At 46.4% G+C, this 27,964-nt stretch overlaps 1 protein-coding gene and 2 long non-coding RNA genes across 3 annotated transcripts; 2 read left to right on the plus strand and 1 right to left on the minus strand.

Annotated features, from left to right (window-relative positions):
- On the plus strand, positions 1 to 26,135 carry LOC309871507 (signal-regulatory protein beta-1-like). Its single transcript, XM_082744591.1, has 6 exons — positions 1 to 338; positions 16,879 to 17,235; positions 19,601 to 19,921; positions 20,514 to 20,852; positions 24,301 to 24,414; positions 25,704 to 26,135. Exons 1-6 carry the CDS (start codon positions 71 to 73, stop codon positions 25,787 to 25,789), a joined length of 1,485 nt encoding a protein of 494 aa, XP_082600717.1. The 5' UTR covers positions 1 to 70; the 3' UTR covers positions 25,790 to 26,135.
- LOC309871513 lies at positions 355 to 6,903 on the plus strand. Its single transcript, XR_014315316.1, has 2 exons — positions 355 to 1,535; positions 5,048 to 6,903. It is a non-coding gene; the product is annotated as an uncharacterized lncRNA (long non-coding RNA).
- On the minus strand, positions 9,057 to 27,949 carry LOC309871512. The gene is made up of 2 exons (XR_014315315.1): positions 27,664 to 27,949; positions 9,057 to 9,410 (listed from the first exon to the last, which is right to left on the minus strand). It is a non-coding gene; the product is annotated as an uncharacterized lncRNA (long non-coding RNA).
- Between the last annotated feature and the right edge of the window lie 15 nt (positions 27,950 to 27,964).

A 27,964-nucleotide genomic window follows, 5' to 3' on the forward strand; every position in this document is an offset into this window, starting at 1 on the left:
GGCTGCAGGTGATATAGCCTGACAAGTCAGTGTCTGTCAAGCCAGACAGACAGCCACTCTGTGCTGTACCATGACCTCCTTGCTCCCCTTTGGGCCAGTTCAGTGGTTCAGAGGGGCAGGGCCAGGCCAGGAGTTAATCTTCAGTTTCAAAAGAGGCCACTTCCCCCGAGTAACAAATGCTTCAGACGTCACAAGGAGAAACAACACAGACTTTTCCATCCGCATCAGTAACATCACCCCAGCAGACACCGGAACCTACTACTGTGTGAAGTTCCTGAAAGGGACTCCTGATGATGTGGAATTTAAGTCTGGACAAGGCACTCTGGTCACTGTGAGCAGTGAGTATGGCCTGGGCCTCCTCTGTCCCCTGGTTGTGATAACAAGTCAATAAGAATGCCCTCCATTATCTGACCAACAGCTAAGAATCAGGCCTTGTGGTGGGCGTCCCCGACTTCAGCCCCTTCCATGAAACAGGGAAGTTGAGGCCTGGGGAGGTCCTGATGCTTGCTCAAGGCCCCTGATAAATGGTGGGAAAGTCTAGAACCCCAGTCTGTGGGTCCACAGCTGTCGCCTTTTCCAATCTTGACCAGCCCTCTGGTTCCAGGGATGAGGGACTTACAGTCTAAGAGACTTGCCTGGTCACATGACCCAGTCTTACTCCTGCCTCCAGAGAGTGTCTCCTCCATGTGGCTGACTCTTCTCGACTCAACACTAACTGAGCACCTGCTTTGCGCAGGCTCTGGTCTGCGTGCCAGGGAAGTAGAAAACAAAACAGGGAAGGGCTCCTTTCTCATGAAGCTCACCTTCCCTTCCATTCCTGTGGACGAATGCACCCAGGGCAGGTTGCTGGGATATGTCTTTCTTTCAACGTAGAAGAATCATAGTGAGAAGAGGTATAAGCTCACTGTTTACACTGAGAGCCCAGGATGGAGAAGTTGCCAGAGGCTGTGTATTTATTGTGGGTCTGTCCGAAAAGGATCGTGCAATTCAGGTAGTGAGTCCCATAAGAGCACTGAATCTCCCCTCAGCTCCTGGACATAGGCATGCAGGTGGTTTTATCCTGATTGTGCAGGTGTTACAGGAGTTCCCAGTGGTATGTTGCTTGACTGGGCACCAGTGCTAGTATGTGGCTCCAGCACCAGATAGATCTGTTCCTCCTGGGAGAGCTCTCCTTCCTCTTCCTCAACCTGCCCACACAGGGGTTGCCCTGTTTGAGAATGGTTGAAGCTGGAGGGACCATCTCAGCCCATTTACAGATGACACTGAGGCTCAGCAGATCCGACCTGAGCAGGGGAGTGAGCCACAGCCTGACTCACAACCCTGCCCTCTGCACACTCACTGCACAGGTCAAAGTGGGAGAAAGTGCCCACCCTCTCCTTGAAGCTTTTATAAATCTTGTGTGGTTCTCTTTTTCAGCAGTAAACATTAAGAAAACACGGGAAGAGGTGGGCTAGCTTTGCACCCCGAGATCAGACAGGTATGCAAACATCTGGTGAAGTGTCGAGCCTGTTCCTGGAGGACACGTCTTCTCACATGTAAGAGCATCCAGAGTCTTTTCCCAGTTGGGTTGTGTTTCTCCATCACTGAGCAGCCTGGGGCACAGGCCTGACAGAGTAGAGAGGCCCCCACAATCCCAGCAACACCGGACACCCCATTCCTGGCTCTGAAGACAAAGGATGATTGGGAGGCTCAACCTGGAGGGTATTCGGCTCCGTCAGCGAGAATTCACATTCTAGACTCAGCTGTCAGGACCCCACATCTTCCCTCTCTTGTTGTTGAGTCAATATGTCTGGACACGCGGAGGGACCCCTCCCCATAACCACTTGCAGTGAGAATGTCAGATGGAAAAGGAGGGTGGCTGTCACTGTCGGGCTGGAGAAGGTGGGACATTTATTCTGTTGTGGATGAGACAGCTGGAGACGACAGGAAGTCCCCTTGGGATACAATGACCGTTAAGGAGCAGTCCTGTTGTAACTGGACCAAAGTAGCTTGGCTCCTTGGTGAGGGAGAGACAGAGACCACCCAGGAGAAGTTCCCTTACAAATCTGTCTTTGTTTTATAGGTAAGGGATCACAGGGAATTATTTCCAAAGTCATAATGCAGAACAGGGGCAAGTAGGCTCTCCATATTAGGGCTGGCACGAATATTCAGAGGGGGATTTTAACACTATAATGAGACTGAGGTTACTGTCAGCCACTCTCTAATTCATCTGCTCTTTTCCATCTGCATTTCCAGTGATAAATTCCAAGCAAAACTACTTGCATTCCCTTAGTTGCCTCTCCCTGCAATCCTGGGAAGGAGAAATGCATCGTGTCCCATGTCAGAGGAGGAGCCATGCTGTGCCACAGCCCCACTTGGGGTCAGCTGGCCAGCCTGGTTCTGGCTTTCTTGGGGGTCCCCTGTCCCCTCCATTCTGTTGCATACACTCTCTGACCTCAATGAGGTTTGCAGGGAGGCTGCTAGTAACTGTTGATGCCAGCAGTCAGACCCATCAAAAACATCCTTCCTGTGTCCAGATTGATGGGAAGCCACCAGGCAGAGAAGTGAGGGGAGGGGAGTTGAAATTGGGCCTGCAACTGCACCTTGGACCTGCCCCTGACTCAGACTTTATCTCTGGAACCTCAGGACCTCCTCTGTGTGAGGAGGAGAGGACACAGCCTTCCACACAATCTCAGAAGGGTGGCGGGTTCTCCATAGCGCCTCACACGTATCCTGAGTGCTAAGGACCACAGGCATGCTTACTGTTCACAACTGCTCCTCTTGTAGCGAAACCCTCTCTCCCTGTGTGGTGTCCGGCCTCGAGGCCAGGGCCTTGCCGGAACAGCCAGTGAAATTCACCTGCAAGTCCAATAGCTTCTCCCCCAGCAACAGCCAGCCAACCCATAGTTCTTGAATGAACCCATAGTTCTCATTTCCAGAATGCCAGGATACTCCCCTCTTCTGCTTACACCAGCCCTGGTCACTACAGTGAGGTTTCAGCAGTGACAAGGGCAGGCCAAATCAACACCTACCCTGCTCTACCTCCCACAGGGCTGGGGGCCTCATGACCAGCTGGCAGATGGAGATCTTGGTCCAAACGTGCCCACTGGAGCTGGCTTTCCAGCCCCCAAACAGAGAAACTCCACACATCAGGTGACCTGGGAGGGAGACTCTCAGATGATATGAGAAGAGAGAAAGCTCACTGTGGGTGCTGCCCGATCTACCTGTGTGAGAGCGTGAAGGAGGCAGGACTGGCTAGGGAGATGTTGACACAATTCAGCATGGCAAGCCTCAGCCACTGACAGAGAGGTAGCCAGGTGAATGCTCTTTGTGAGTTGTTTTAAATTTAAAGGATTGGCTTACCCTCTGCACCCCACTTCCTCCAGCCTTCTGCTGCCGGCTCCCCTCTAGAAACAGGAGCAAACATGGGCAATACAGCTCTTTCACCTCAGAAAAAGTCCAGGGGCCCCACCCAGAAGAGACCTGTTATTCTCTAACATGCCAGGGGCAAATATGGTGAGGCCCTACTCTTTCCTTTAAGATTACTCTATATATTTCAAACAAATATTTGGATTCTTTCAATTCAAATATAAAAACAAAAATGGGTCTATGTATAAAATAACAAAATCGGAAGCTGTCCTTCCAGATCCAACAATCTATGTCCAACAGAAAGACATCGGTTAACAGTGGCAATGGGGTCCAGGTGAGCTGGATGGTGCTTGAAATTCTCCTGAGCATTAGACTGCATTTTCTTGCCTCCTGAGGGTATTGTCCAGCAAGCAGGTCTCCTGAGGTCAGGTCATTGTGAGGACTCCCTCCTCACCTCTGTACACAGGAGTCGTCAAACTGTGTGTATGAAGCAAAGCAGGGCAGCCTTGCACCCCACTGACCGTGACAACAGTTCTCACTCTACTTGAGGACAGGTGGACACTTCGTCCTATGACCCAGAGAGTTTGACTTTGTCCTGGTCCAAAGACAAGGTCTCAGAGTCATCCTGCAGGCCAGCAGTGAGGGGTTTCCCTGGGTCTGAACCACCTCATCTGTCCACCATCTGAAAACTGAAACTGTTGGCTCATCAGAAAGAGGCTGTATGACCTGCCCATTGGGTGTGAGAACCAATCCAGTAAACCAACCTTACCCATTCCTGAGGGCTCGTTCTTCCCACCTCTTCCCCCAAGAAGGACACCTGGCAGTGAGAAAGGGGTGAGTGAGCTAAGGAACATCTTACCCTGAATTCTGCCTTGAGCAGGGGAAGAATTCATGAGCTTCAGAGCGTTTATAAGCCTGAGTCACTTCAGATAGAGTTGTTAGGTCCATTATTAAACGAAATAAGACTGAGACAAAGTGAAAGTTATTTAAAGCTTTATTTTATGATAAGTATTAGAAGTCAGACTGACCAGCCAGGGCCGTCTCTGAAGAGAGGCACCATCCCCAGCTTACAGGCTTAAGAATTGACTGACTGACCGGTCAGGGCTGCCTCCAAAGAGGGTGACCCCTCCCCAGCTTACAGACTACCTTTTATAGAGCAAAGTCTGGCCACACATAGGTGGCCAATGAGATTGTAGTCATGTTAGGTCACACGCAGGTGGCCAATTGAATTATAATTTACCCTATAGTAGCTGTTTGACCTAACCTATTACTCTGATCAGAATTGGTGCTCAAGATTGGCACCCAAACAACGGGGTTTACATTCTTTGGTGGTTAGGGGAAAAGTATGTGTGTTTCTTACTGATTGGATGTCTCCACCTGGCCTGACTCATCCTTGTATTCTGGGCTCTGTTATCAAGAACTGGCCGACCTGGCCTTGTATTCTGGGCTCTGTTATTAGGAACTAGCTGACCATACTTTACTGGTTTCCCACACTTGATTCTAAGTAAGTTCCTTGGGGTGGGGGTGGGGGCCCGGGCGGCAGGGTCAGTTTAAGTTTTACTGCACAAACAACAAAATGGCTTTTAACCAAGATGGAGTCGCTCTGGCTAAATAGGTCCTTAGAGAGTAAGTGGAGGACCCAGAGAATGAACTCCAGTGTGCCCTCCTCTGATGGTGCCTCCTATCCCTTCTTTTGCAGAGTCAAGGCCATCTACTCCATTCCTGATGGCTGTCACCCTGGGCCTGAAGCTGCTGCTGCTCATCACTATCTCTGCCATCTATGTCCACAAGAAGCGAGCACCGGATTTTAAGTTGTGGGTCAGGGAGGACAGGCCACGTTTAGTCCCAGAAGAGCCAGGTCAGGGAGAGGGGCAGCCCATAGGTCACACGGGGTCAGCACCCAACTGGAGTCAAGAGTATGTGACACATCTCCCTTGATACCCTCAGGAGTCTCAGGTGTCCCAATGACCTGAGGTGTTGGGGGAGGGGGCATTTAGCCTATAAAATGTGGGCAGGATCAGAGGCTGTCGAAGAGTGTGGACAGAGTGCTAGGGTTTCTGGGAAGGAAGTGGGCAGAGGGGGCTGAATGAGAGGCAGCTGGGTGGGAGGAACCCTTGGAAACCATCACTAGATTATGGAGCACCGGGGCTCCTTTGGGCACAAGACATCCACTTTTAGAGGACTGCTGACAGGTGCCAGAGGGCTGCTCTGAGGACAGCTTCCAATGACCCTCTGTGGGACATACTGGAGGGGATGGGGATGGGGGTTCAAGTCCCAAGAGAGAAAGCTTAAGTGTCAGAGTCCTCTATCAGGGCTGCCAGTCCTTTCACAACAGGTGTCCCAGGAGGAAAATAGCACCAAGACATAAGAGACGGGGAACATTTCTGGAATGATGATCATATAATCAACTGTGAACATGTGACCCACAGATCCTCCCTTCCTCCCCTACCTCATGGCACCCTCAGTCTCTGCTGCCTCCTTCCTTCCTGGAGGGGCCCAGCCAAAAACAAGGAACAACTAGAAGCTTCCCAACTCTGTCCTAATACCTTGCTTCTTCCAGAGACCCACCTGACCACAGTCCCTTCTGCTCCTTCTCACAATCCTTGATGACCCTAGAGCTGGGTCTTCATACCAGGTCCTCAGCAGGGACCATGGGAACTTGCTCTGGGGACTGATGCATAGATATCTGTCTGAATGTGAGAAACAAGTCCCACCTACACATACCAGGTGCCTCTCATTCATCTTCTGGTAACTATGGCCATGAACTACATGCTCATGTCCATGTTCTTGGGAATTATTTCTATCAACTCCCAGATGTTCCCGACTTATTGAGGTTCTTCACTGGGTCTTAAATAAAATGAATCTTATCCTGGTTTGAAGAAGAGAAATGATTCTCCTTCCTCTTTGCCTACATGTCCTACTCCTCAGTCCCAGGGACAAGATGCCCTTCTCCCTGTGATGGGAACACTAGCTCTTCTGTCACCTTCATCCTTCCCAGCCCCACTGCTCATGTACATGAGCTGGCAGTTGAGAAGCCTGGAGCCATCTTCCGTTTTCTTACTTTATATCCCATATTCAGTTCTACCTTCAGATGTTAGATCCAGTGGCCAGATGGTAAATGTGAAGCAGTCCACTCAGGGAAAGGAAAAGAAGCCTGATTTGTAGCGCTCATGGACTTCTGTGGTGTCAACACTCCCAATATGACCAATGGCAAGCTAACAGTGTTTAACAACTTGCTTGAAAAATTCCCAAAAAGCTCTCAGGAGTGAGTGTAAGCCTCCTCCCAAAACCAGTGAGCTCCACACAGAATCTGTACACTGCTCACCCCAAGGCTGCTCCCTGGTCCTGGCCACCAGCACACCTTCCTGGACCATTCCTCATCTCTTACAGGTTCTCCAGTTTCAGCTACAGTGATTCCATGGCAATGGAAGTCAAACTGTGTCATTCCTCTGTTTCTTCCTCCTAAAGATCTGCATGACACTCTCTTCCTCTTTGAAGCTCTGTTTAAACATTGCCTTATTAAAAAGTCCCTTCCATAAACCGCCCAGTATAAAATATCAAGTCCTTTCTCCCACTCTGTGTTCTCACAGTTCATAACCTAATTAAACTGTTTCCCTAGAACTTAGGATTAGCTGACATGATAAATGGAGGCAGTGCTCACTTTGCACAATAGTGCAGGACAGAACAATGATGGTGCAGCTGAAACCATGCAAAGTGATCTCAACAAACCGGGGAGAATAACAATTTTTCTGTGACCTTTAAAAACATTTTTTAAAACACAGAAACTTTCCAAATGTCAATGATGAATGTATAGGAAACTGAAAAAAAAAATAACCATTATTTGTTGGGTTTATTGTCATTTCAAATATTAGAAACACTGAAAAGGGAAGCATTTTGGTTTTTTTTGTAAAGACTCTTCATCAATAGTTTGCACAGTGCAAGCCTTATTCTGATTACATGGTTGACCATATAGGGCCAACATCTGAATTACCTTACTTCAGTCTCAATTGGGATTAGCTTCCACTATTCCATCCCTTGTACTTTCAATGTTATGAAATCCTTACAATATTAATTTAAATACTTCTGGTGTCACAACCTTGGGATATTTTCACCCTCCCTCCCACCACCTTCTTCAAGGATGTGGTAAGCTTGTCTCACTCTGCTCCTCTGCCTGCATATCCACACACTGGGGACCAGCACCCCATCACCATTCCCGTGGCAGCTACACCTTCATGAGCCCCACTCCCATTCAATTTGAACTTTACCTGAAGCCTCATCTTTTCTCTTTTCCCTATCATACTTTCAGCTTTGTGCCAATTCCCTTTGGCTACTATTCACTTGTGTATAATGTCCCTGGGTCCCTTGTTGGGAGACCTGAAGACAACACAACCACCTGCATTGCTGTGGTAAAGTGAAATAACAGAGTCAAAGAGAACTACCACTTCTGGCTTTAAAAGACGTGATGCTTACTTATCCTGATGAACACCTGTTGGCTACATAGAGATTTGCGGCCTGAGGAGAGCAGCTGACAGCAAAGTTTGTACTTCATGTACATAATTGCTCATGAAAAATTCCTTCGTGGCAAATGAGTTCAGAGACTGATGGTATTTAACTGACCTGTGGCGACTGACATTCTTCAGTCTGCACCACACAAACTCAGTCCTCAGTTGCCAGTCAATGATGGCCCTGTGTTAGGCCATCACATTTTTAAAACATAAATTGGGGAACATGTCATTGAAAACATCAATTTCTACAGATGTTGGATTTTAAAATACCATTTCACTTTATTCAATACTGGTACATGTACCTAAAACCATTTCAATAAATACTACTATCTCTTCTTTGTGTTTGAAAGTTCTATCAGAAATTCATATGCTCCAGAAAGCAAGCAGGTGGATTTTCAAAAAACAAAACAATAACCCACTGATCGGAGTACAGGAACAGTTACAGGAACCTTCTGGAAGAGCTCCCAGTGGCCAATGTGCAAAAGTTTGGGGAACAAATAAGTAAAGTGTATCTGGTTCTGTTATCATCTAAATGTTCAAGTCCCCACAAAACTGAGTGTTAGAATCCTCAATCCCACGGGATGGTGTTGGTGGGGGGTTGGCTCCAGAAGGTGAGCAGGTTATGGGTGCTCTAGTCTCATGAGTGGGATTAGCCCTTATAGAAGAGACCCCCTCACCAGGGATCCCAGTCACTTCAGCCATGTGAGGAGACAAGGAGAAATCTGTGAGGGCCGGGTCTCAACCACACTGGTTCCATGATCTTAGTCTCCAGCCTCTTCAACTATGAACAAGAACGTTCTTTTGTTTCTTAAGCACCCATTCTGGGGTGTTTTGTTATAGCTGCCTGAATTAACTAAAACCAATTATAACCGCACATATAAATATCTTTGGACCCATATTGATATAAGTAAATAACTGAATAAATTAATAAACTTTGCTCTCCTGTACAGCACAGTTCCAAATGATTTTTGTAGACACTTCACCCTCAGAAGGGAGCTTAACTGCATACTCCTGGAGTGCAGGAACTGGTGTGACTCCCCTTCAAAGATGACAGAATGGCAAGGAGGAATAGGGAGTAACTGCAGAGGGAAGACCTGACAAATACAGTCCAGCCAGGTGATCACAAGTTCACCAATAGTCATAAACCACGGCCACAGTGTGCTCCCTGATATAATGTGATGGAAAATGACACTTTTCCACGTAACCTTCCTCCCCAAAACCACTCCCCCAGTCTGTGTATGAGAAAAGCATCTGACAAATTGCAGTGAGGGACATTCCAACATATACCTGAGCAGCACGCAAAACTGTCAGGCTGTTGCTATCAAGGAAAGTCCAAGAAGCTCTCACAGCTGAAAGGAGCCTAGAGAGACATGACAAGAAAATGTAATGTGGTATCCTGCATGGAATTCTGGGACAGAAAGGGACATGGCGTGAAACCCAGAAAAATCTCTTCTGGACTGAATACTTGTACCTCTCCAATGCTCATGGGATTTGGAGGTGGGGACTTTGCAGATAATGAGGTCATGAGGGTGGAGTCCTCATGAATGGGATCATTGCCTTCATGAAAAGGGGCCAGACAGCCAGCTCACTCCATCTACCAGGTGAAAACACAAGTAGTTGGCATTTTGCAACTTCAAAGAGAGATCTCATCACAACCCAACTATCATTGCACCCTGATCTCAGACTTCCAGGCTCCAGGACTGTGGGAAATAAGTTTCTGTTGTTTCAAGGCATCCAGTTTATGCTGTTTTGTTATAGCAGTCCAAGCTAAGACAAAATCAAACTACAGATTTTGGTTAATAACAGTGTACCAATATTGGTTCACTAATTATAACAGATGCAACAAATAACTATAAAATGCTATAAAGAGAAGAAACTGTATGTACCTATATATTGGAACTCTGTGTGATTTTTTCCAATTTTTCTCTAAATGTAAAACTGTCCCAAAAAAGTAACTCTATTTGAAAAAAAAAAAAATGTCAACATCTTGTCCTCAGATGGATCTCTGCCTCTTGCACTTTCTTGGAGGGCAATTCGAGGAAATGTGTGGTGGGGAGATGTCTGCGTTTCTATACCCAGATTTTATCTTACTTCCCAAGTCTAAGGTTCCTCTTCCTTTCTCAGGCCTCTGTCCTCTGCTAGAGCTCACTCCAAAGCCTGGCACCCAGAGATCCAAGAACAACCTGCTTCTCAGTCCCCCATGATATTCACCCTAAATGTTTCCAATTTCTTCCTTTGTTGAAGATTATTTGACCATGGAGTGATTGCTATTGCTAGGACATCCAGTATTATGTTGAGCAATAGTAGCGAGAGTGGGCATCCTTGTCATGTTCCTGATCTTAAGGGAATGGTTCTCAGCTTTTCTCCTTTGAGAATGATATTCACTGTGGGCTTTTCATAGATGGTTTTTGTGAAATTGAAGAATGTTCCCTCTATCCCTATATTCTGAAGAGTTTTAATCAGGAAAGGATGCTGTATTTTGTCAAATGCTTTTTCTGCATCAATTGAGAGGACTATGTGGTTCTTGTCTCTTCTCTTACTTCTGTGTTCTGTCACATTGATTGATATGCAAATGTTGAACCACCCTTGCCTCCCAGGAATAAATCCCACCTGGTGGTGATGGATAATCCTTTTAATATACTGCTGGATCCTATTAGCTAGGATCTTGTTGAGAATTTTGGCAAACTGTGGAAGGAGCCAAGATACCATTCATCAGATGAATGGGTAAAGAAGATGTAATTCATATATACAATGGAATATTACTCAGCCATCAGAAAGGATGAATACCCAACTTTTGCATCAACATGGGTGGAACTGGAGGAGCTAATGCTAAGTGAAATAAGTCAAACAGAGAAAGACAATTATCATATGCTTTCACTTATTTGTGGAACATAAGGAACAGCATGGAGGACATTAAGAGAAGGAAGGAGAAAATGAAGGAGGTGGAGAATCAGAGGGGGAGATGAACAGTGAAAGACTATGGACTCTGGGAATAAAACTGAGGAGAGGTGGGTGGAGGGATGGGTGAGCCCGGTGATAGATATTAAGGAGGGCATGGATTGCATGAAGCACATTTTTTGTTATAGGTAAACAGTGAATCATGGAACACTACATCAAAAATTAACGATAAACTATATGGTGACTAACATAACATAATAAAAAAATTATTAAAGAGAACTTCTTCACCCTGTAAATCATGGGGATAAGAGTACAGCACAGGAGAATACAGTCAACAGTTTCAGAATAATACTGTGACTGTCTTTTTTCCATTGCATATTTTTTCCTGCTTTGTTGAAGATTATTTGACCATAGAGTTGAGGGTCCATATCTGGGCTATCTACTCTGTTCCACTGGTCAATGTGTTTTTATGTCAGTGCCATGCTATCTTGGTGATCACAGCTTTGTAGTAAAGCTTGAAATCAGGCAACATGATGACCCCAGTTTTGTTTTTCTTTTTCAACATTTCCTTAGCAATTCAGGGTCTCTTCTGATTCCATACAAATTTTAGTATTGTTTGCTCCAGCTCTTTGAAAAATGCCGGTGGAATTTTGATCGGAATGGCATTGAAAGTATAGATTGCTCTAGGCAGTATAGACATTTTAACAATGTTTATTCTTCCAATCCATGAGCATGGAATGCTTTTCCATCTTTTTGTGTCTTCTCCGATTTCTGTCATGAGTGTTCTATAGTTCCTTGAGTACAGATCCTTTACCTCTTGGGTTAGGTTTATTCCCAGGTATCTTATTGTTCTTGGTGCTATAGCTGTGGAAAGAACCAAGATGCCCTTCAATAGACGAATGGATAAGGAAGATGTGGTCCATATACATTATGGAGTATTATGCTTCCATCAGAAAGGATGAATACCCAACTTTTGTAGCAACATGGACAGGACTGGAAGAGATTATGCTGAGTGAAGTAAATCAAGCAGAGAGAGTCAATTATCATATGGTTTCACTTATTTGTGGAGCATAACAAATAGCATGGAGGACAAGGGGAGTTAGAGAAGAGAAGGGAGTTTAGGTAAATTGAAAGGGGAGGTGAGCCATGGGAGACAATGGACTCTGAAAAGCAATCTGAAGGGGTGGGGGTTGGGAGGTTGGGGGAACCAGGTGGTGGGTATTGGAGAGGGCACGGACTGCATGGAGTGCTGGGTGTGGTGCAAAAACAATGAATACTGGGGGTACCTGGGTGGCTCAGTGGTTTAAAGCCTCTGCCTTCAGCTCAGGTCATGATCCCAGGGTCCTGGGATCGAGTCCCACATAGGCTCTCTGCTCAGCAGGGAGCCTGCTTCCTCCTCTCTCTCTGCCTGCCTTTCTGCCTACTTGTGATCTCAGTCAAATAAATAAATAAATCTTTAAAAAAAAAACAATGAATTCTGTTATGCTGAATATAAATTTAATTTTTTTTAAAAAATTGAAGGGAAACAATGAAATAAAAGCCAAGATCACTTAAAAGAAAGTGGATTTCCATGCAAATGTATTCATATACAGAAATAAACTAGAAGTACATTTAAATTAATAAAAAGTAAATTTAATGATAAAAGTAAGAAGAGAAATAAATTTAGAAAGAAATTAAAAATAGCATATTAAAATTTAGAAAACAAATTAAAATTTACTTAGTGCTATAGTAAATGGAATCGATTCTCTGATCTCCCTTTTTGTATTTTCATTGCTAGTGTATAAGAAAGCAGCTGATTTTCTGTACATTGACTTTGTAATTGACTTTATATCCTGCCACATGAGTCATACCTACAGTCTCATAATGTGGCAGGATAACTTATACTTTTCAACTGATTCTTCTAGATTCTATACTCAGATTTCATAGAGCATGCAGATATTATCTCTTCCTGACTTCTCACCCATAAGCTTTATTCACTGACTTCCCACTCTGGATGATGGGGATGCAATGCTCTGTTATTATGGAAACCATACCACATGTGCATATTTCTACCCCACCCCCTTAACATTTTAATTTTAGATAATGTCATAGTCAGCACACATTATAATGACAATGACACAGTGTTTTATACTCAATCTTTTTTTTTCTTTCAAGATTTTATTTAAATTAAGTTATTTTACATATAATAGTGTTAGTTTCAGGAGTAGAATTTAGTGAATCACGAGTAACATATGACACTCAGTGGTTATTACATCAAGTGTCTCAACCTTGTAACATTCCCAGCTTTTGTTTGCATTGATCTGCTCATGTGCATTTTGGGTAACCACCACCATATTCAGGGTACAGAACAATTCCATGGCTGCAGAGCTTACCCTTGTGCCAACCTTTCTTGGTGACAGCCAGCCCCACCATCGAAACCTCTGGCACATGCTGATCTGTTCTCTTTGGCTTTGAGAATGTTGTGGAAGTGGAGTCCCACAGTATGGACATTTTGAGAGTGGTTTTGATCCCTCCACATAAAGCCTTGGACTCTCACAAGTTGGACACATGTAAATAAGTTATGCCTTTTTATTGTTGTGTTCCATTTCCTGGTAGGAATGCACCACAGTTTGTTCAACCATTCACTTATCACTGGGCATTTTGCATGTTTTCAATTTTTTTCCATTTGAGAAAAGCTGCTCTAAACATTCAGTCAAAGATTATGTGAAGCTATGGCCTTCATTTTGCTCAGAAAAATTCCAGGGGGAGTGATCTCTGGGACATAAAACACGCTTCCTCTCCAGATAGTGGAAGAAATGATGCTTTTTGTTAGAGGCAAGCATATAAAACTTCTTTTTTTTAACGATTTTATTTCTTTTTTATGTAAACTCTACACCAAACTTGGGACCCAAATTCACAACCCCATGATCAAGAGTTTCTCATTTCACCAACTGAGCCAACCACATACCCTAAACAAATACAGCTTCTGAAGTCCACACTGCACTGTGCATTTGGGCTAAGTTTCCATCAATAAGGGGTTGGCATAGGGAGTTATTTCTGGAGCAGACATCATTTGACCCCCAAATTTTTTAGGTCCTGATGAACTCATTTCTTTCTCCAGCTCAGAAGCTCTTAGTGGAAGCCGGTACAGAGTGAGGTCACAAGACAGCCACCCCCAGGTGTCCAGAGCTCAGGAGATGAGACACAGCTCCTAACTGCAGATCCTTCTTAGCTTGGGGCTCCCAAGTGGAGAACCACCTTGAAGACCTCAAGATGGGGGGGAGGGGCCCAGCACAGAAAGCAGAGGCCCCAGGTGGGCAGAAAGCATCATTTCTGCTGGACCTGTCCACTATCTCTGAAACATAAGAAGAATTTCTTCCAAATTATTTCTTATGATTGAGTTCCAGTTTCAAAGTACTGTGGTCTGAGAAATTACGGGCAATAATCTCAACCTTTTGGTATTGGTTGAAACCTAATATGTGACCCAGTATGTGGTCTATTCTGGAGAAAGTTCCATGTGCACTTGAGAAGAATGAATATTCTGTTGTTCTAGGGTGGAATGTTCTATATGTATCTATGAAGTCCATCTAGTTCAGTGTGTCATTCAAAACTCTTGTTTCTTTGTTGATTTTCTCCTTAGATGGATCTGTCTGTTGCTGAGAGTGGAGTGTTGAGGTCTCCTACTATTAATGTTTTATTATCAATATGTCTCTTTATTTTGGTTAACAGTTGCCTTTTATAGTTGACTGTTCCCATGTTGGAAGCAGAGATATTTCCAATCGTTAGATCCCCTTGTTGGATAGCCCCTTTAAGAATGATATAGTGTCCTTTTGTATCTCTAACTATGGTCTTTAGCTTAAAATCTAATGGATGAAAGACCTCAGTGTGAGACAGGAATCCATCAAAATCCTAGAGAAAACATAGACAGTAACTGTTTCAACATCAGCCACAGCAACTTCTTTCAAGACACGTCTCCAAAGGCAAGGGAAACAAGAGCAAAAATAAAATTTTAGGACTTCATCAAGATAAAAAGTTTCTGCACAACAAAGGAAACAGTCAACAACATCAAATAAAGAGACAACCCACAGAATGGGAGAAGATATTTGTAAATGACACTACAGATAAAGGGCTAGTATCCAAGATCTATAAAGAAATTCTCAAACTCAATCCACAATGAACAAATAATCAAGTCAAAAAATGGGCAGAAGACATGAACAGACATTTCTCCAAAGAAGACATGCAAATTGCTAACAAACATATGAAAAAATGTTCACCGTCATTAGTCATCAGGCAGATTCAAAACAAAACCATATTGAGATACCACCTTACACCAGTTAGAATGGGAAAACCTGACAAGACAAGGAACAAGAAATGCTGGAGTGGTTGTGGAGAAAGGAGAACCGTCTCACACTATTGGTAGGAATGCAAGTTGGTACAACCACTATGGAAAACAGTGGAGGTTCCTCAAAAAGTAGAAAATAGAGCTACCCTATGGCCCAGCAAATGTTCTACTGGGAATTACCTCAAAGATACATATGTAGTGAAAAGAAGGGCCACATGCACCACAATGCTCATAGCAACAACATCCACAATAGCCAAACTGTGAGAAGAGCTGAGATGCCCTTCAACAGATGAATAGATAAAGAAGATGTGGTTCATATGTACAATGGGATATTACTCAACCATCAGAAAGGATGAATACCTGACTTTTGTATCAACATGGATGGGACTGGAAGAGACTATGCTGAGTGAAATAAGTCAGAGAAAGTACAATATTATATGGTTTCCCTTATTTGGGAACATAAGGAATAGCATGGAGGACACTAGGATGTGGAAGGGAAAAATAAAGGTGGGGAAATCAGAGCAGGAGACCAAGAATGAGAGACTATGGACTCTGGGAAACAAACTGAGGGTTTTAGAGGGGAGGGGAGAAGGGGAATGGGTGAGCCCAGTGGTGCATATTAAGAAGGGTACAGATTGCGTGGGGCACTGGGTGTTATACACAAACGAAGAATCATGAAACAGTACATAAAAAACTAATGATGTACTATATGGTGATTAAGATAACATGATAATAATTTAAAAACGCACACACACACACACACACTCAGAAACAAAACATAAGAAGAGGCCGCTCACACCATGTGAGGACTCTCTGCCTGATGTCTGTTTCACAATCCAGAAGCAGATCACTACCTCACAACCCTGTCACTGCATCATACATGCTTCCTTCCTCTTCCATCACCAGAGGGGCAGGCTGTTCCTCCCCACCCAACAGAGGTCCCATCGCCCCAGGACATACATTTGCAGAGAGCGGGATTCTCAGGCCTCCACCATGTGGGCCCCTGCTTCCGGAACCCACTCTCCTCCTCACTGGCTGCTGGTTCTGCTGTTGGGACTCACAGGTGAGCACTGCCTTGAGGGAGACTCCCCTTTCCATGCCTCCTCAACCTCTCCCTGCCCCTGAACATTTAGGACTTCCAGGTAAACACAGGCATGCTACCCAGACCCTCCGCAAAAGGCCTTCCTGGTAGATATGACTATACTCCTGACTAGCAGATGGGGAAACTGAGGCAGCGATAGCAACCAGTCCAGTGCCATCTACTTAAGTCGTGGAGCTACTGTGGTTCATGTCCAGCCCACTCAGCTCCACAGCTCATCTTGTTAACCATGTTATGCTGCCTGGCTCCTCAGTGGAGACCAAGAGGAGAAATATCAGAAACACAGAGAGGCAAACAGAAGGACAGCCATCCCACAACAGATGCAGAGGTCTCCAGAGTTCCACTGTGCTACGTGTACTCACAAACTCTTGTTAATCATGTGCTGCATGTTTCCTAGGTGCCAAGATTGTTACTGAAGTTTAACATGTACTATAATTTCACTTAATGAATTTGTGTTTCTCGATATCTCCAGGTCTAGCTAGTCACCAAGGCAGGAAATCCAGCTGTGAAGTCAAACCTGCTCTGTGCCACATCACTGAATCTCTGTGTATTTCTTTCCTCAGTCATGATGGGATCTCCCTTTACAGGCTTGGAGCGAGGACCGCTCCCGGTGTGCACTAGGTCAGGCAGCTGTTGTGCGTAAACACATGAGGAGACGTGCAGGATCATAGCAGGATGAGGAGACACCTGCTCTGTTTTCCCTCCAGGTGTGGCCGGTGAGGCAGGGCTGCAGGTGATCCAGCCTGATAAGTCAGTGTCTGTTGCAGCCGGACAGACAGCCACTCTGCGCTGCACCCTAACCTCCCTGCTCCCCACAGGGCCGGTTCAGTGGCTCAGGGGGACAGGGCCAGGCCGGGAGTTAATCTTCAGTTTCAAAGGAGGCCACTTCCCCCGAGTAACAAATGCTTCAGACGTCACAAGGAGAAACAACACGGACTTTTCCATCCACATCAGTAACATCAACCCAGCAGACACTGAAACATACTACTGTGTGAAGTTCCAGAAAGGGACCCCTGATGATGTGGAGTTTCAGTCTGGACCAGGCACTCTGGTCACTGTGAGCGGTGAGTACGGCCTAGGCCTCCTTTGTCCCCTGGTTGTGACAACAAGTCAATAAGAATGCCCTCCACTGTCTAACCAACAACTAAGCATCAGGTGTTGTGGTGGGTGTCCCCGATGGCAGCCCTTTCCACCAATCAGGGAAGTAGAGGCCTGGAGAGGTCCTGATACTTGCTTAAGACCCCTGATAAATGGTGGGAAAGTCTAGAATCCGAGTCTGTGGGTCCAAAGCTGTCGACCTTTCCAATCCTGACCAGCTCTCTGATTCTAGGGATGAGGGACTTACAGTCTGAGTGACTTGCCTAGCCACATGACCCAATCTTACTCCTGCCTCCAGAGAGTGACCCCTCCATGTGGCTGACTCTTCTCTAACTCAACAGTTACTGAGCACCGGCTGTGTGCAGGCTCTCGTCTGCATGCAGGGGAAGCAGAAAACAAAACAGGGAAGGGCTCCTTTCTCATGAAGTTCACATTCCCTTCCCTTCCTGTGGACGAATGCACCCAGGGTAGGGAGGTGGGACATGTCGGTCTTTCAACGTAGAAGAATCATAGTGAGAAGAGGTATAAATTCACTGTTTACACTGAGAGCCCAGGATAGAGAAGATGCCAGAGGCTGGGCATTTGTTGTGGGTCTGTCCAAAAAGTGTCATGCAATTCAGGGACTGACTCCCATAAGAGCACTGAATCTCCCTTCAGCTCCTGGACATAGGCATGCAGGTGGTTTTATCCTGATTGTGCAGGTGTTACAGGAGTTCCCAGTGGTATGTCGCTTGACTGGGCACCAGTGCTAGTATGTGGCTCCAGCACCAGATAGATCTGTTCCTCCTGGGAGAGTTCTCCTTCCTCTTCCCCAAGCTGCCCACACAGGGGATGCCCTGGTTGAGAATGGATGAAGCTGGAGGGACCACCTCAGCCCATTTACAGATGAGGACACTGAGGCTCAGCAGATCTGGCCTGAGCAGGGGAGTGAGCCACAGCCTGACTCACAGCCCTGCTCTCTGCACACTCACTGTGCTGGCCAAAGTGGGAGAAAGTGCCCACCCTCTCCTTGAAACTCTTGTAAATCTTGTATGGTTCTCTTTTTCAGCAGTAAACATTAAGAAAACATGGGTATAGGTGGGCTAGCTGTGCACCCCGAGATCAGACAGGTATGCAAACATCTGGTGAAGTGTCGAGCCTTTTCCTGGAGGACACGGCTTCTCACGTGTAAGAGCATCCAGAGTCTTTCCCCAGTTGGGTTGTGTTTCTCCTTCACCGAGCAGCCTGGGGCACCATCCTGGACAGAGCAGAGTGGCCCCCACAATCCCAGCAACACCAGGCACCCCATTCCTGGCTCTGCAGACTAAGAATGACTGGGAGGCACATCCTGGAGGGTATTCGGCTTCATGAGCGAGAGTTCACATTCTAGACTCAGCTGTCGGGACCCCACATCTTCCCTCTGTTGTTGTCGAGTCAACATGTCTGGACACCCGAAAGGACCCCTCCCCATAACCGCTTGCAGTGAGAATGTCAGATGGAAAAGGAGGGTGGCTGTCACTGTCGGGCTGGAGAAGGTGGGACATTTATTCTGTTGTGGATGAAACAGCTGGAGGCCACAGGAAGTCCCCCTTGGGATACAATGACTGGTAAGGAGCAGTCCTGTTGTAACTGGACCAAAGTAGCTTGGCTCCTTGGTGAGGGAGTGACAGAGACCACCCAGAGGAAGTTCTCTCACAAAGCTGTCTTTATTTTACAGGTAAGGGATCACAGGGAATTATTTCCAAAGCCATAATGCGGAACAGGGGCAAGTAGGCTCTCCATATTAGGGCTGGAGAAGAATATTCAGAGGGGGATTCTAACACTATAATAAGACTGAGGTTACTGTCAGCCACTTTCTGATTCATCTACTCTTTTCTATCTGTGTATTCAGTGATAAATTCCAAGCAAAACTGTTTACATTCTCTTACTCGCCCCTCCCTGCAACCCTGGAAGGAGAAATCCCTCCTGTCCCATGTCACAGAGAAGGAGCCAGGCTTTGTCACAGCTGCACATGCTCTCTGACCTCAGTGAGGTTTGCAGGGAAGTACCTAGGAGCGGTTGATGCCAAAGTCAGACCCATCAGAAATGTCCTTCCTGTGCCCAGATTTGTGGGAAGTGACCTGGCATGGAAGAGAAGGGAGGACTTGAACTCCAGCCTGGAACTACACCTGGGCCCTGCCCCCGACTCAGTGTTGAGCTCTGTTACCTCAGGGATTCCTCTGTGTGAAGAGGAGAGGACACCGCCCTCCACACACTCTCAGAAAGGTGGCAGGTTCTCCACAGCACCTCACACGTATCCTGAGCGCTGATGACAACAGTCATGCTTATTGTTCACAAATGCTCTTCTTGTAGCCAAACCATCTCCCCCGGTGGTGTCGGGCCCCACGGCCAGGGCCTCACCGGAGCAGACAGTGAACTTCACCTGCAAGTCCCACGGCTTCTCCCCCAGAAACATCACCCTGAGATGGTTCAGAAACGGGAATGAGCTGGCAGCCTCCCAGACCAGCGTGGACCCAGAGGGAAACAGAACTTCCTACAACATCTCCAGCACAACCAGGCTGGTGCTGGCCCCGGGGGACGTTCGCTCCCAGGTCATCTGTGAGGTGACCCATGTGACCTTGCAAGGGGGCCCTCCTCTTCGTGGGACTGCCAACCTGTCTGAGGTCCTCCGAGGTAGATGCCCCTCCCCCCCAAACCCCAGCCTGGGTCCAGCTCCCAAGTCTCTGAGCCTGTCCCTCCCCTGCTCCCTGCCGCAAGCCCTCCATTCACTGGAGTCTGACCCCTGACAGTCCCTCCAGGTCACCTGCACCTATATGTGCTGTCTCCTCCTACTGTTTCCATGGCCGCTGGGTCGTGAATGCCTACCATGTGCCAATTACTGCGCTCAGTACTTTCTCTTACTGTACCATAGCAATTCCAATTATTGAGCACCTGCAGTATTCCATACCACCGTATGCTTGGTGAGGTCGTTTGTTTTGCTACAGTTATTCTATTCCAGCTGTATGCGTAGGGCTGAGTATCTTGATTTCACTCATTCTTTGCCTATCAGGAGCCATCAATCCTTGAGCACCTACTGTGTGCTGGGCACTGTACTTAGGGATTTCATTCATATTCAAAGACTACCCTCAGTGTTTGAGCACCAACTGCATGCCTAGCCCTGTTCTCAGTGACTTCCTTGCTGTGTTGGGGGAGATAAGTTCTTGAGCCCCTTCCCCATGTTCTGTCTGTTCCATAAGGTGAGAGCTTCTGCCCTGTGCTGTTTCAGTTCCACCCACCTTGGTGGTTTCCCAGCAGCCCGTGTCAGGGGACCAGGTGAAGGTCACTTGCCAAGTGAAGAAGTTCTACCCCCAGCGCCTCCAGCTGACCTGGTTGGAGAATGGCAACGTGTCCCGAACAGAAATGGCCTCAAGGGCCTCAAACCTCGTAGAGAACAAGGATGGGACCTTTTACTGGACAAGCTGGCTCCTGGTGAACTCATCTGACCACAGGGAAGGCGTGGTTTTCACCTGCCTGGTGCAGCACGACGGGCAGCCCGCGGTCACCAGAAACCATACCCTTGTGGCCTCAGCCCACCAGAAGGACCAGGAAACCCATAAAACCCAGGGTGAGACCCCAATGATTTTGTTTCTTGCGTCCTGCTCCCTGCTTCCTCACCTGACTGTGATTAAGTCACCATGCCTGGCCAGACACCCTTCCCCCTGTTATTTCCCACCTAGCATGGTCTCTATCCCTTCTACACTTTTCCATCATCACCATGGAAAATTTCTGCACTTGGCATTCTGAAATTCCAGAAGGGACCCTGAGGATCTGTAGTTTTGAGTCTTGACCAGGCTCCTGCATGACCATGTGTGGTCACACCTGGGGTCTCTTCTCTCCCTTTATTTGTGACAGCAAACCAGCAATAGTCATGATCGCTCAAAGCACATTTACTTTATGCCAATTCCAATTCGTTTCAATTACACTCTTAGTAAAATTAACAATAATTCCAGTATCATCTAAAATGAAGTATATATTCCAATTTTTCAAAGCTTCTTCTATTAACTTTATTTTGTGGACCTAACTTGGTTTTAATTCACCTGTAAATGCTTCAAAGAATTTTCCTGTGAAATACCTGGGTCTCCATGTTTCTTTTTTTTTTTTTTTCCAATATTTATTTATTTATTTCACAGAGAGAGAGAGAGATCACAAGTAGGCAGAGAGGCAAGCAGAGAGAGAGAGAGGTGGAAGAAGCCTCCCTCCTGAGCACAGAGCCCAATGTAGGACTTCATCGCAGGACCCTGGGCTCATGACCTGAGCCTAAGGCAGAGGCTTAACCCACTGAGCCACCCAGGCACCCGATTCTTTTATTTCCCTGAAAAGAATCTGAATAGCTAGGGCTACTCGACTTCTTCATTTTATAATGGATGCTTGTGGTAGGCTGTGCTTTTGGGAAATGTGGTGTTTTTCTCTGAGTTTTCAAATTTCTGCACATAGAGCTTCTCATAGTATTACCTAGTAATCCTTGTGATGTCTGTAGGGTATCTCATTTCATCCCTGATATTGGAAAAGTGTCAATTCTCATTTTTTTTCATTGTTACAACGGTTAGAAGTTTTTCAAATTTATCAGTCTTCTCAAAGAACCCACGTTTATTTCAGTGATACTCTCTATTGTTTGTTGTTAATTTCTTTGCTTTTTCTCCTCTTTTTTTTTTTTTTAATTTCCTTCTCTTGATTTGGGCTTATTTTGCTCCTCCTCATTTTTTTTGAAATAGGAATAAAATGATCAAGTCTAGACTTTTCGTTGTTGGAATACCACAACAGGTCCTCCTTCTGGTCTTGGGGAATCGGGAGTATGGACTCGGGATACCTGGTGTAGGTTCCTCCTCCAGAATGGAAGCAACTAGCCCAGTTGCCTTCCTCTTCCACCTTTCAGAGCCCTCCATGGGTGGACCTCACATGAGTTCCAGGGGGCAGGCTTCTACTGAGCCAGGAGAGGTGGGAGAGATGAGTCCGCACCATCTCCTGCCCTTTCCTGTGTGTGGTGGAGGTGGGACGGGAATGGCATAAGGGGATGTGCATTTGGACGTGGAGATTTTTCTCTTTTGTCTCCAGAGATTTTGCAGTTTGGGCATTGCTTTTCAAGGACTACCGAGAGCCAGTTTTCCATAGAATTTACTGTCCTTTTGTTGTTTTTCCTTTGGGTTGAGAGGCTGTATTTGGAGATGAGTAGCTAAGCCTCTTATACTTAGCAGCCCATTACAAAGTGCCCAGAGGGCTTTGAAATGCTTGACCTCAGTGTCCCTATCCCACATCTCAGTATCCATCTCCCATATTTCCCCATCAGGGCCCTACTCCAGCACAGTAAGTGCAGTGTAGCTGAGAATTCAGTCCGCTCTGTAGCACTTATACTCTTATGTTTATGTTGGACCCAACTGTGTCCTCAACTTTTTCTGTCCTGTCCTCCAGCTCTAGGAGGTAAGAGTCTGCACTGTTGCACAGAAGTCCCCTGACATTCACACATAATCTTTCACATGTGATCAATCTTCACTTTGCACTGTCTTTCTCCAAGGTGTTGATGCCCAGCAACAGCCACCCAACCCATAATTCTTGTAATTCTCACATCATTTCCAGAATGCCAGGATACTCCCCTCCTCTGCTTACACCAGCCCAGGTCACCATGGTGAGGTTTCAGCAGTGACAAGGGCAGGGCAAGCCGACACCTACCCTGCTCTACCTCCCACAGGGCTGGGGGCCTCATGACCAGCTGGCAGAAAGAGACCCCAGTCCAAATGGGCCCATTAGAGTTGGCTTTCCAGACCCCAACCAGACAAACTCCACACATCAGGTGACCCGGGAGGGAGAGTCTCAAATGATATGAGAAGAGAGAAAGTTCACTGTGGGGTGCTGCTCGGTACACATGCATGAGAGCGAAGGAGGCAGGACTGGCAAAGGGAGATGTTGACACAAGTCAGCATGGAAAGACTCAGTTTTGGACAGAGAGCAAGCAAGCTAAATGCTCTTCATGAGTTGTTTAAATGGAGAGGATTGGCTTAGACTCTGTTTCCCCACTTCCTCCAGCCTTCTGCTGCAGGCTTCCCTCTAGAAACAGGTACAACATGAACAGTACAGCTCTTTCACTTAGAAAAAGTCCAGCGCCCCCCCCCCAGCAGAGACCTGCTATTCTCTAACATGCCAGGGGCAAATATGGTGAGGCCCTACTCCTTCCTTTCAGATTGATCTATGTATTTCAGAAATATACTTGGATTTTTAAAATTCAAATATAGAAAGAAAAATGGGTCATTGTACAAAGTCAAAAAATTGGGAGCTGTTCTTCCAGACCCAACATTCTATGTCCAACACAAAGACATGGACTGACAGTGAGTGGCACTGGGGTTCAGGTGAGCTGGATGGTGTTTGAAACTCTCCTGAGCATTAGACCCTATGTTCTTGCCTCCCCAGGATACTGTCCAGCCAGCAGATCTCCTGAGGTCAGGTCATCCTGAAGACTCTCTCCTCACCTCTGTACATGGGAGTTGTCAAACCATGTGCATGGAGCAAATTAGGACATCCTTGCCCCTCACTGACCGTGATATCTGTTCTCACTCCACTTGAGGTCAGACAGACATTTGACCCTATGGCCCAGGGAGTTTGGCATTGTCCTGGTCCAAAGACCAGGTCTCAGAGTCATCCTGCAGGCCAGGAGTGAGGGGTTTCCCTGGATCTGAGCCACCTCATCTGTCCACACTCTGTAAACTGTGAGCCTGTTAGCTCATCATAAAGAGGCTGTATGACCTGCCCCAGTGGGTGTGAGGATCAGTTCAGTAAACCAAACTTACTCATTTCTGAGTGCTCATTCTCCTCACCTCTTCCATCAAGAAGGATACCTGGCAGCCAAGAAGGGGTGAGTGAGGTGAAGATAGACTTAGCTCAATTCTGCCTTGAGCAGGGGAAGAATTCATGAACTTCAGAGCGTTGATAAGCGTGAGTCACTTCAGATAAAGTAAGTGGAGGACCCAGGGAATGGACTCTAGGGTGCCCCCCTCTGATGGTGCCTCCTATCCCTTCTTTTCCAGAGTCAAGGCCATCCACTCCAATCCTGATAGCTGTCACCCTGGGCCCGAAGCTGCTGCTGCTGCTGCTCATCACTATCTCTGCCATCTATGTCTACAAGAAGCGAGCGCCCAATTGTAAGTTGTGGGTCAGGGAGGGCAGGCCATGGTTAGTCCCAGAAAGAGCCAGGTCAGGAAGAGGGGCAGCCCACAGGTCACACAGGGTCAGCGCTCACCTGCAATAAAGAGCATCTGACACACCTCCCTTGATACTCTCAGGTGTCTCAGCGGTCCAGGCTCCCTGAGGTGTCAGGGAGGGGGCCTTTAGCCTATAAATGTGGACAGGGTCAAAGACAATCAAAGAGTGTGGACAGAGTCCTAGGGATTCTGGGAAGGAAGCGGACAGAGAGGCTGAATGAGAGGCAGCTGTGTGGGAGGATTCCTTGGAGACCATCACTAGATTATGGAGCACTGGGGCTCCTTTGGGCACAAGACATCTGCATTTAGAGGACTGCTGACAGGTGTCAAAGGGCTGCTCTGAGGACAGCTTCCAATCTGACCCTCTGTGAGATATACTGGAGGGGATGGGGAGGGGGGATCAAGCCCTAAGGGAGGAAGGCTAAAGTGGCAGAGTCCTCTATCAGGGGCTGCCTGTCCTTTCACAATAGGTGTCCCAGGAGGAAAATAGCACTGAGGACATAAGAGGCACCTGGGGAATATTTCTGGAATGATGAGCAGATAATCAGCTGTGAACATGGGTCCCACAGCTCCTTCCTTTCTCCCCTACTACATGCCATCCTCAGTCTCTGCTGCCTCCTTCCTTCCTGGAGGGGCCCAGCCAAAAACAAGGAACAACTAGAAGCTTCCCAACTCTGTCCTAATGCCTTGCTTCTTCCAGAGACCCACCTGCCCACAGTCCCTTCTGCTCCTTCTCACAATCCTTGATGACCCTAGAGCTGGGTCTTCATACCAGGTCCTCAGCAGGGACCATGGGAACTTGCTCTGGGGACTGATGCATGGATATCTGTCTGAATGTGAGAGACAAGTCCCACCTACACATACCAGGTGCCTCTCATTCATCTTCTGGGAACTATGGCCATGAACTACATGCTCACGTCCATGTTCTTAGGAGTTATTTCTATCAACTCCCAGACATTCCCGACTTGTTGAGGTTCTTCACTGGGTCTTAAATAAAATGAATCTCATCCTGGTTTGAAGAAGAGAAACGATTCTCCTTCCTCTTTGCCTACATGTCCTACTCCTCAGTCCCAGGGACAAGATGCCCTTCTCCCTGTGATGGGAACACTAGCTCTTCTGTCACCTTCATCCTTCCCAGCCCCACTGCTCATGTACATGGCATTCGAGAAGCATCCAGTCGAGAAGCCTGGAGCCATCCTCGGTTTTCTTACTTTATATCCCATATTCAGTTCTGCCTTCAGATGCTACATCCAGTGGCCAGATGGTAAATGTGAAGCAGTCTACTCAGGAAAAGGAAAAGAAGCCTGACTCGTAGTGCCCGTGGACTTCTGTTACCGATGACAAGATAACAGTGTTTCGCAACTTGCTTATAAAATTCTTGAGAAGCTCTCAGGAGTGAGTGTAAGCCTCCTCCCAAAACCAGTGAACTCCACCCAGAATCTGCACAATGCTCACCCCAAGGCTGCTCCCTGGTCCTGGCCACCAGCACACCTTCCTGGACCATTCTTTGTCTCTTACAGGCTCTCCAGTTTCAGCTACAGTGATTCCATGGCAATGGAAGTCAAACTGTGTCTTTCCTCTGCTTCTTCCTCCTAAAGATCTGTATGACCCTCTCTTCTTCTTTTAAGCTCTGTTTACAGGTCACCTTATTAAAAAGTCCCTTCCACGAATCACCCTGTATGAAATAGCAATTCCTTTCTCTCACTCTGTGTTCCCACAGCTCATTACCTAATTAAATTGTTTTCGTAGAACTTAAGATCAGCTCACATGATAAGTGGATGCAGTGCTCACTTTGCACAATAGTGCAGGACAGAACAATGATGGTGCAGCTGAAACCATGCAAAGTGATCTCAACAAACCGGGGAGAATAATGATTTTTATGTAACCTTTAAAAACGTTTTTAAAACACAGAAAGTTTCCAAATGTCAATGACGAATATATAGGAAACTGAAAAAACAATAGAACCATTATTATTTTTTTAATTTTATTTATTTATTTGACAGACAGAGATCACAAGTAGATGGAGAGGCAGGCAAAGAGAGAGAGGAGGAAGCAGGCTCCCCACTGAGCAGAGAGGTCGATGCGGGGCTTGATCCCAGGACCCTGGGAACACGACCTGAGCCGAAGGCAGAGGCTTTAACCTACTGAGCCACCCAGGTGCCCCTAGAGCCATTATTTATTGGGTGTGTTGTCATTTCAAATTTAGAAACACTGAAAAGGGAAGTATTTTGTTATTTTGTAGACTCATCATGAATAGTTTGCACAGTGCTAACCTTCTTCTGATTGCATAGTTGAACATATAGGGCCACCATCTAAATAACCTCACTTCAGTCTCAACTGGGATCATCTTCCAACATTCAATCCCTTGCACTTTCAATGTTGTGAAATCCTTTCAATATTAATTTGAATACTTCTGGTTTCACACCCTTGCAATATTTTACCTTCCCTCCCACCACCTTCTTCAACAATGTGGTAAGCTTGTTTCACTCTGTTCCTCTGTCTGCATATCCACACTCTGGAGACCAGCACCCCTATCACCACTCCCCTGGTAACTATGCCTTCATGAGCTCCAAATGATTTATCTAGACACTTCAAGCTCAGAAGTGAGCTTAACTGCTTACTCCTGCAGTGCAGTCACTGGTGTGACTCTCCTCCAAAGGTGACAGGATGGCACGGAGGAATAGGGAGTAACTACAGAGGGAACACTAGACAAATGCAGTCCAGTCACATCATCACAAGTTCACCAATACTCATAAACCACTGCCACAGTGTGCTCCCTGATATAATGTGATGAAAACAACACTTTTCCTCTGTGACCTTCCTCCCCAAACCCACTCCCCCAGTCTGTGTTGAGAAAAGCATCCGACACATTGCAATGAGGGACATTCCACAATATACCAGAGCAACATGCCAAACTGTCAGGCCATTGCTATCAAGGAAAGTTCAAGAAGCTCTTACAGCTGAGAGGAGCCTAGAGAGACAGGACAAGAAAATGTAATGTGGTAACCTGCATGGAATTCTGGGACAAAAAGGGGCATGGAGTGAAAAATAAGGAAGTCTGTTCTAGACTGAATAGTTGTATCTCTCCATTGTTCATGGGATTTGGAGGTGGGGACTTTACAGATAATGAGGTCATGAGGGTGGAGTCCTCATGAATGGGATCATTGCCTTCATGAAAAGGGGCCAGACAGGCAGCTCACTCCATCCACCAGGTGAAAACACAAGTAGTTGGCATTCTGCAACTTCAAAGAGAGATCTCATCACAGCCCAACTATCATGGCACCCTGATCTCAGAGTTCCAGCCTCAGGACTGTGAAAAATAAGTTCCTGTTGTTTCAAGGCATCCAGTTTATGCTGTTTTGTTATAGCGGCCCAAGCTAAGACAAAGTCAAACTATGGATTTTGGTTAATAAAAATGCACCAATATTGGTTCACTAATTATAGCAGAAGTAACAAGTTATTGTAAAATGCTATAAAGAGGGGATACTGT

Source organism: Mustela nivalis (assembly GCF_964662115.1).
Source record: "Mustela nivalis genome assembly, chromosome: 8".
Taxonomy (NCBI): Eukaryota; Metazoa; Chordata; class Mammalia; order Carnivora; family Mustelidae; genus Mustela; species Mustela nivalis.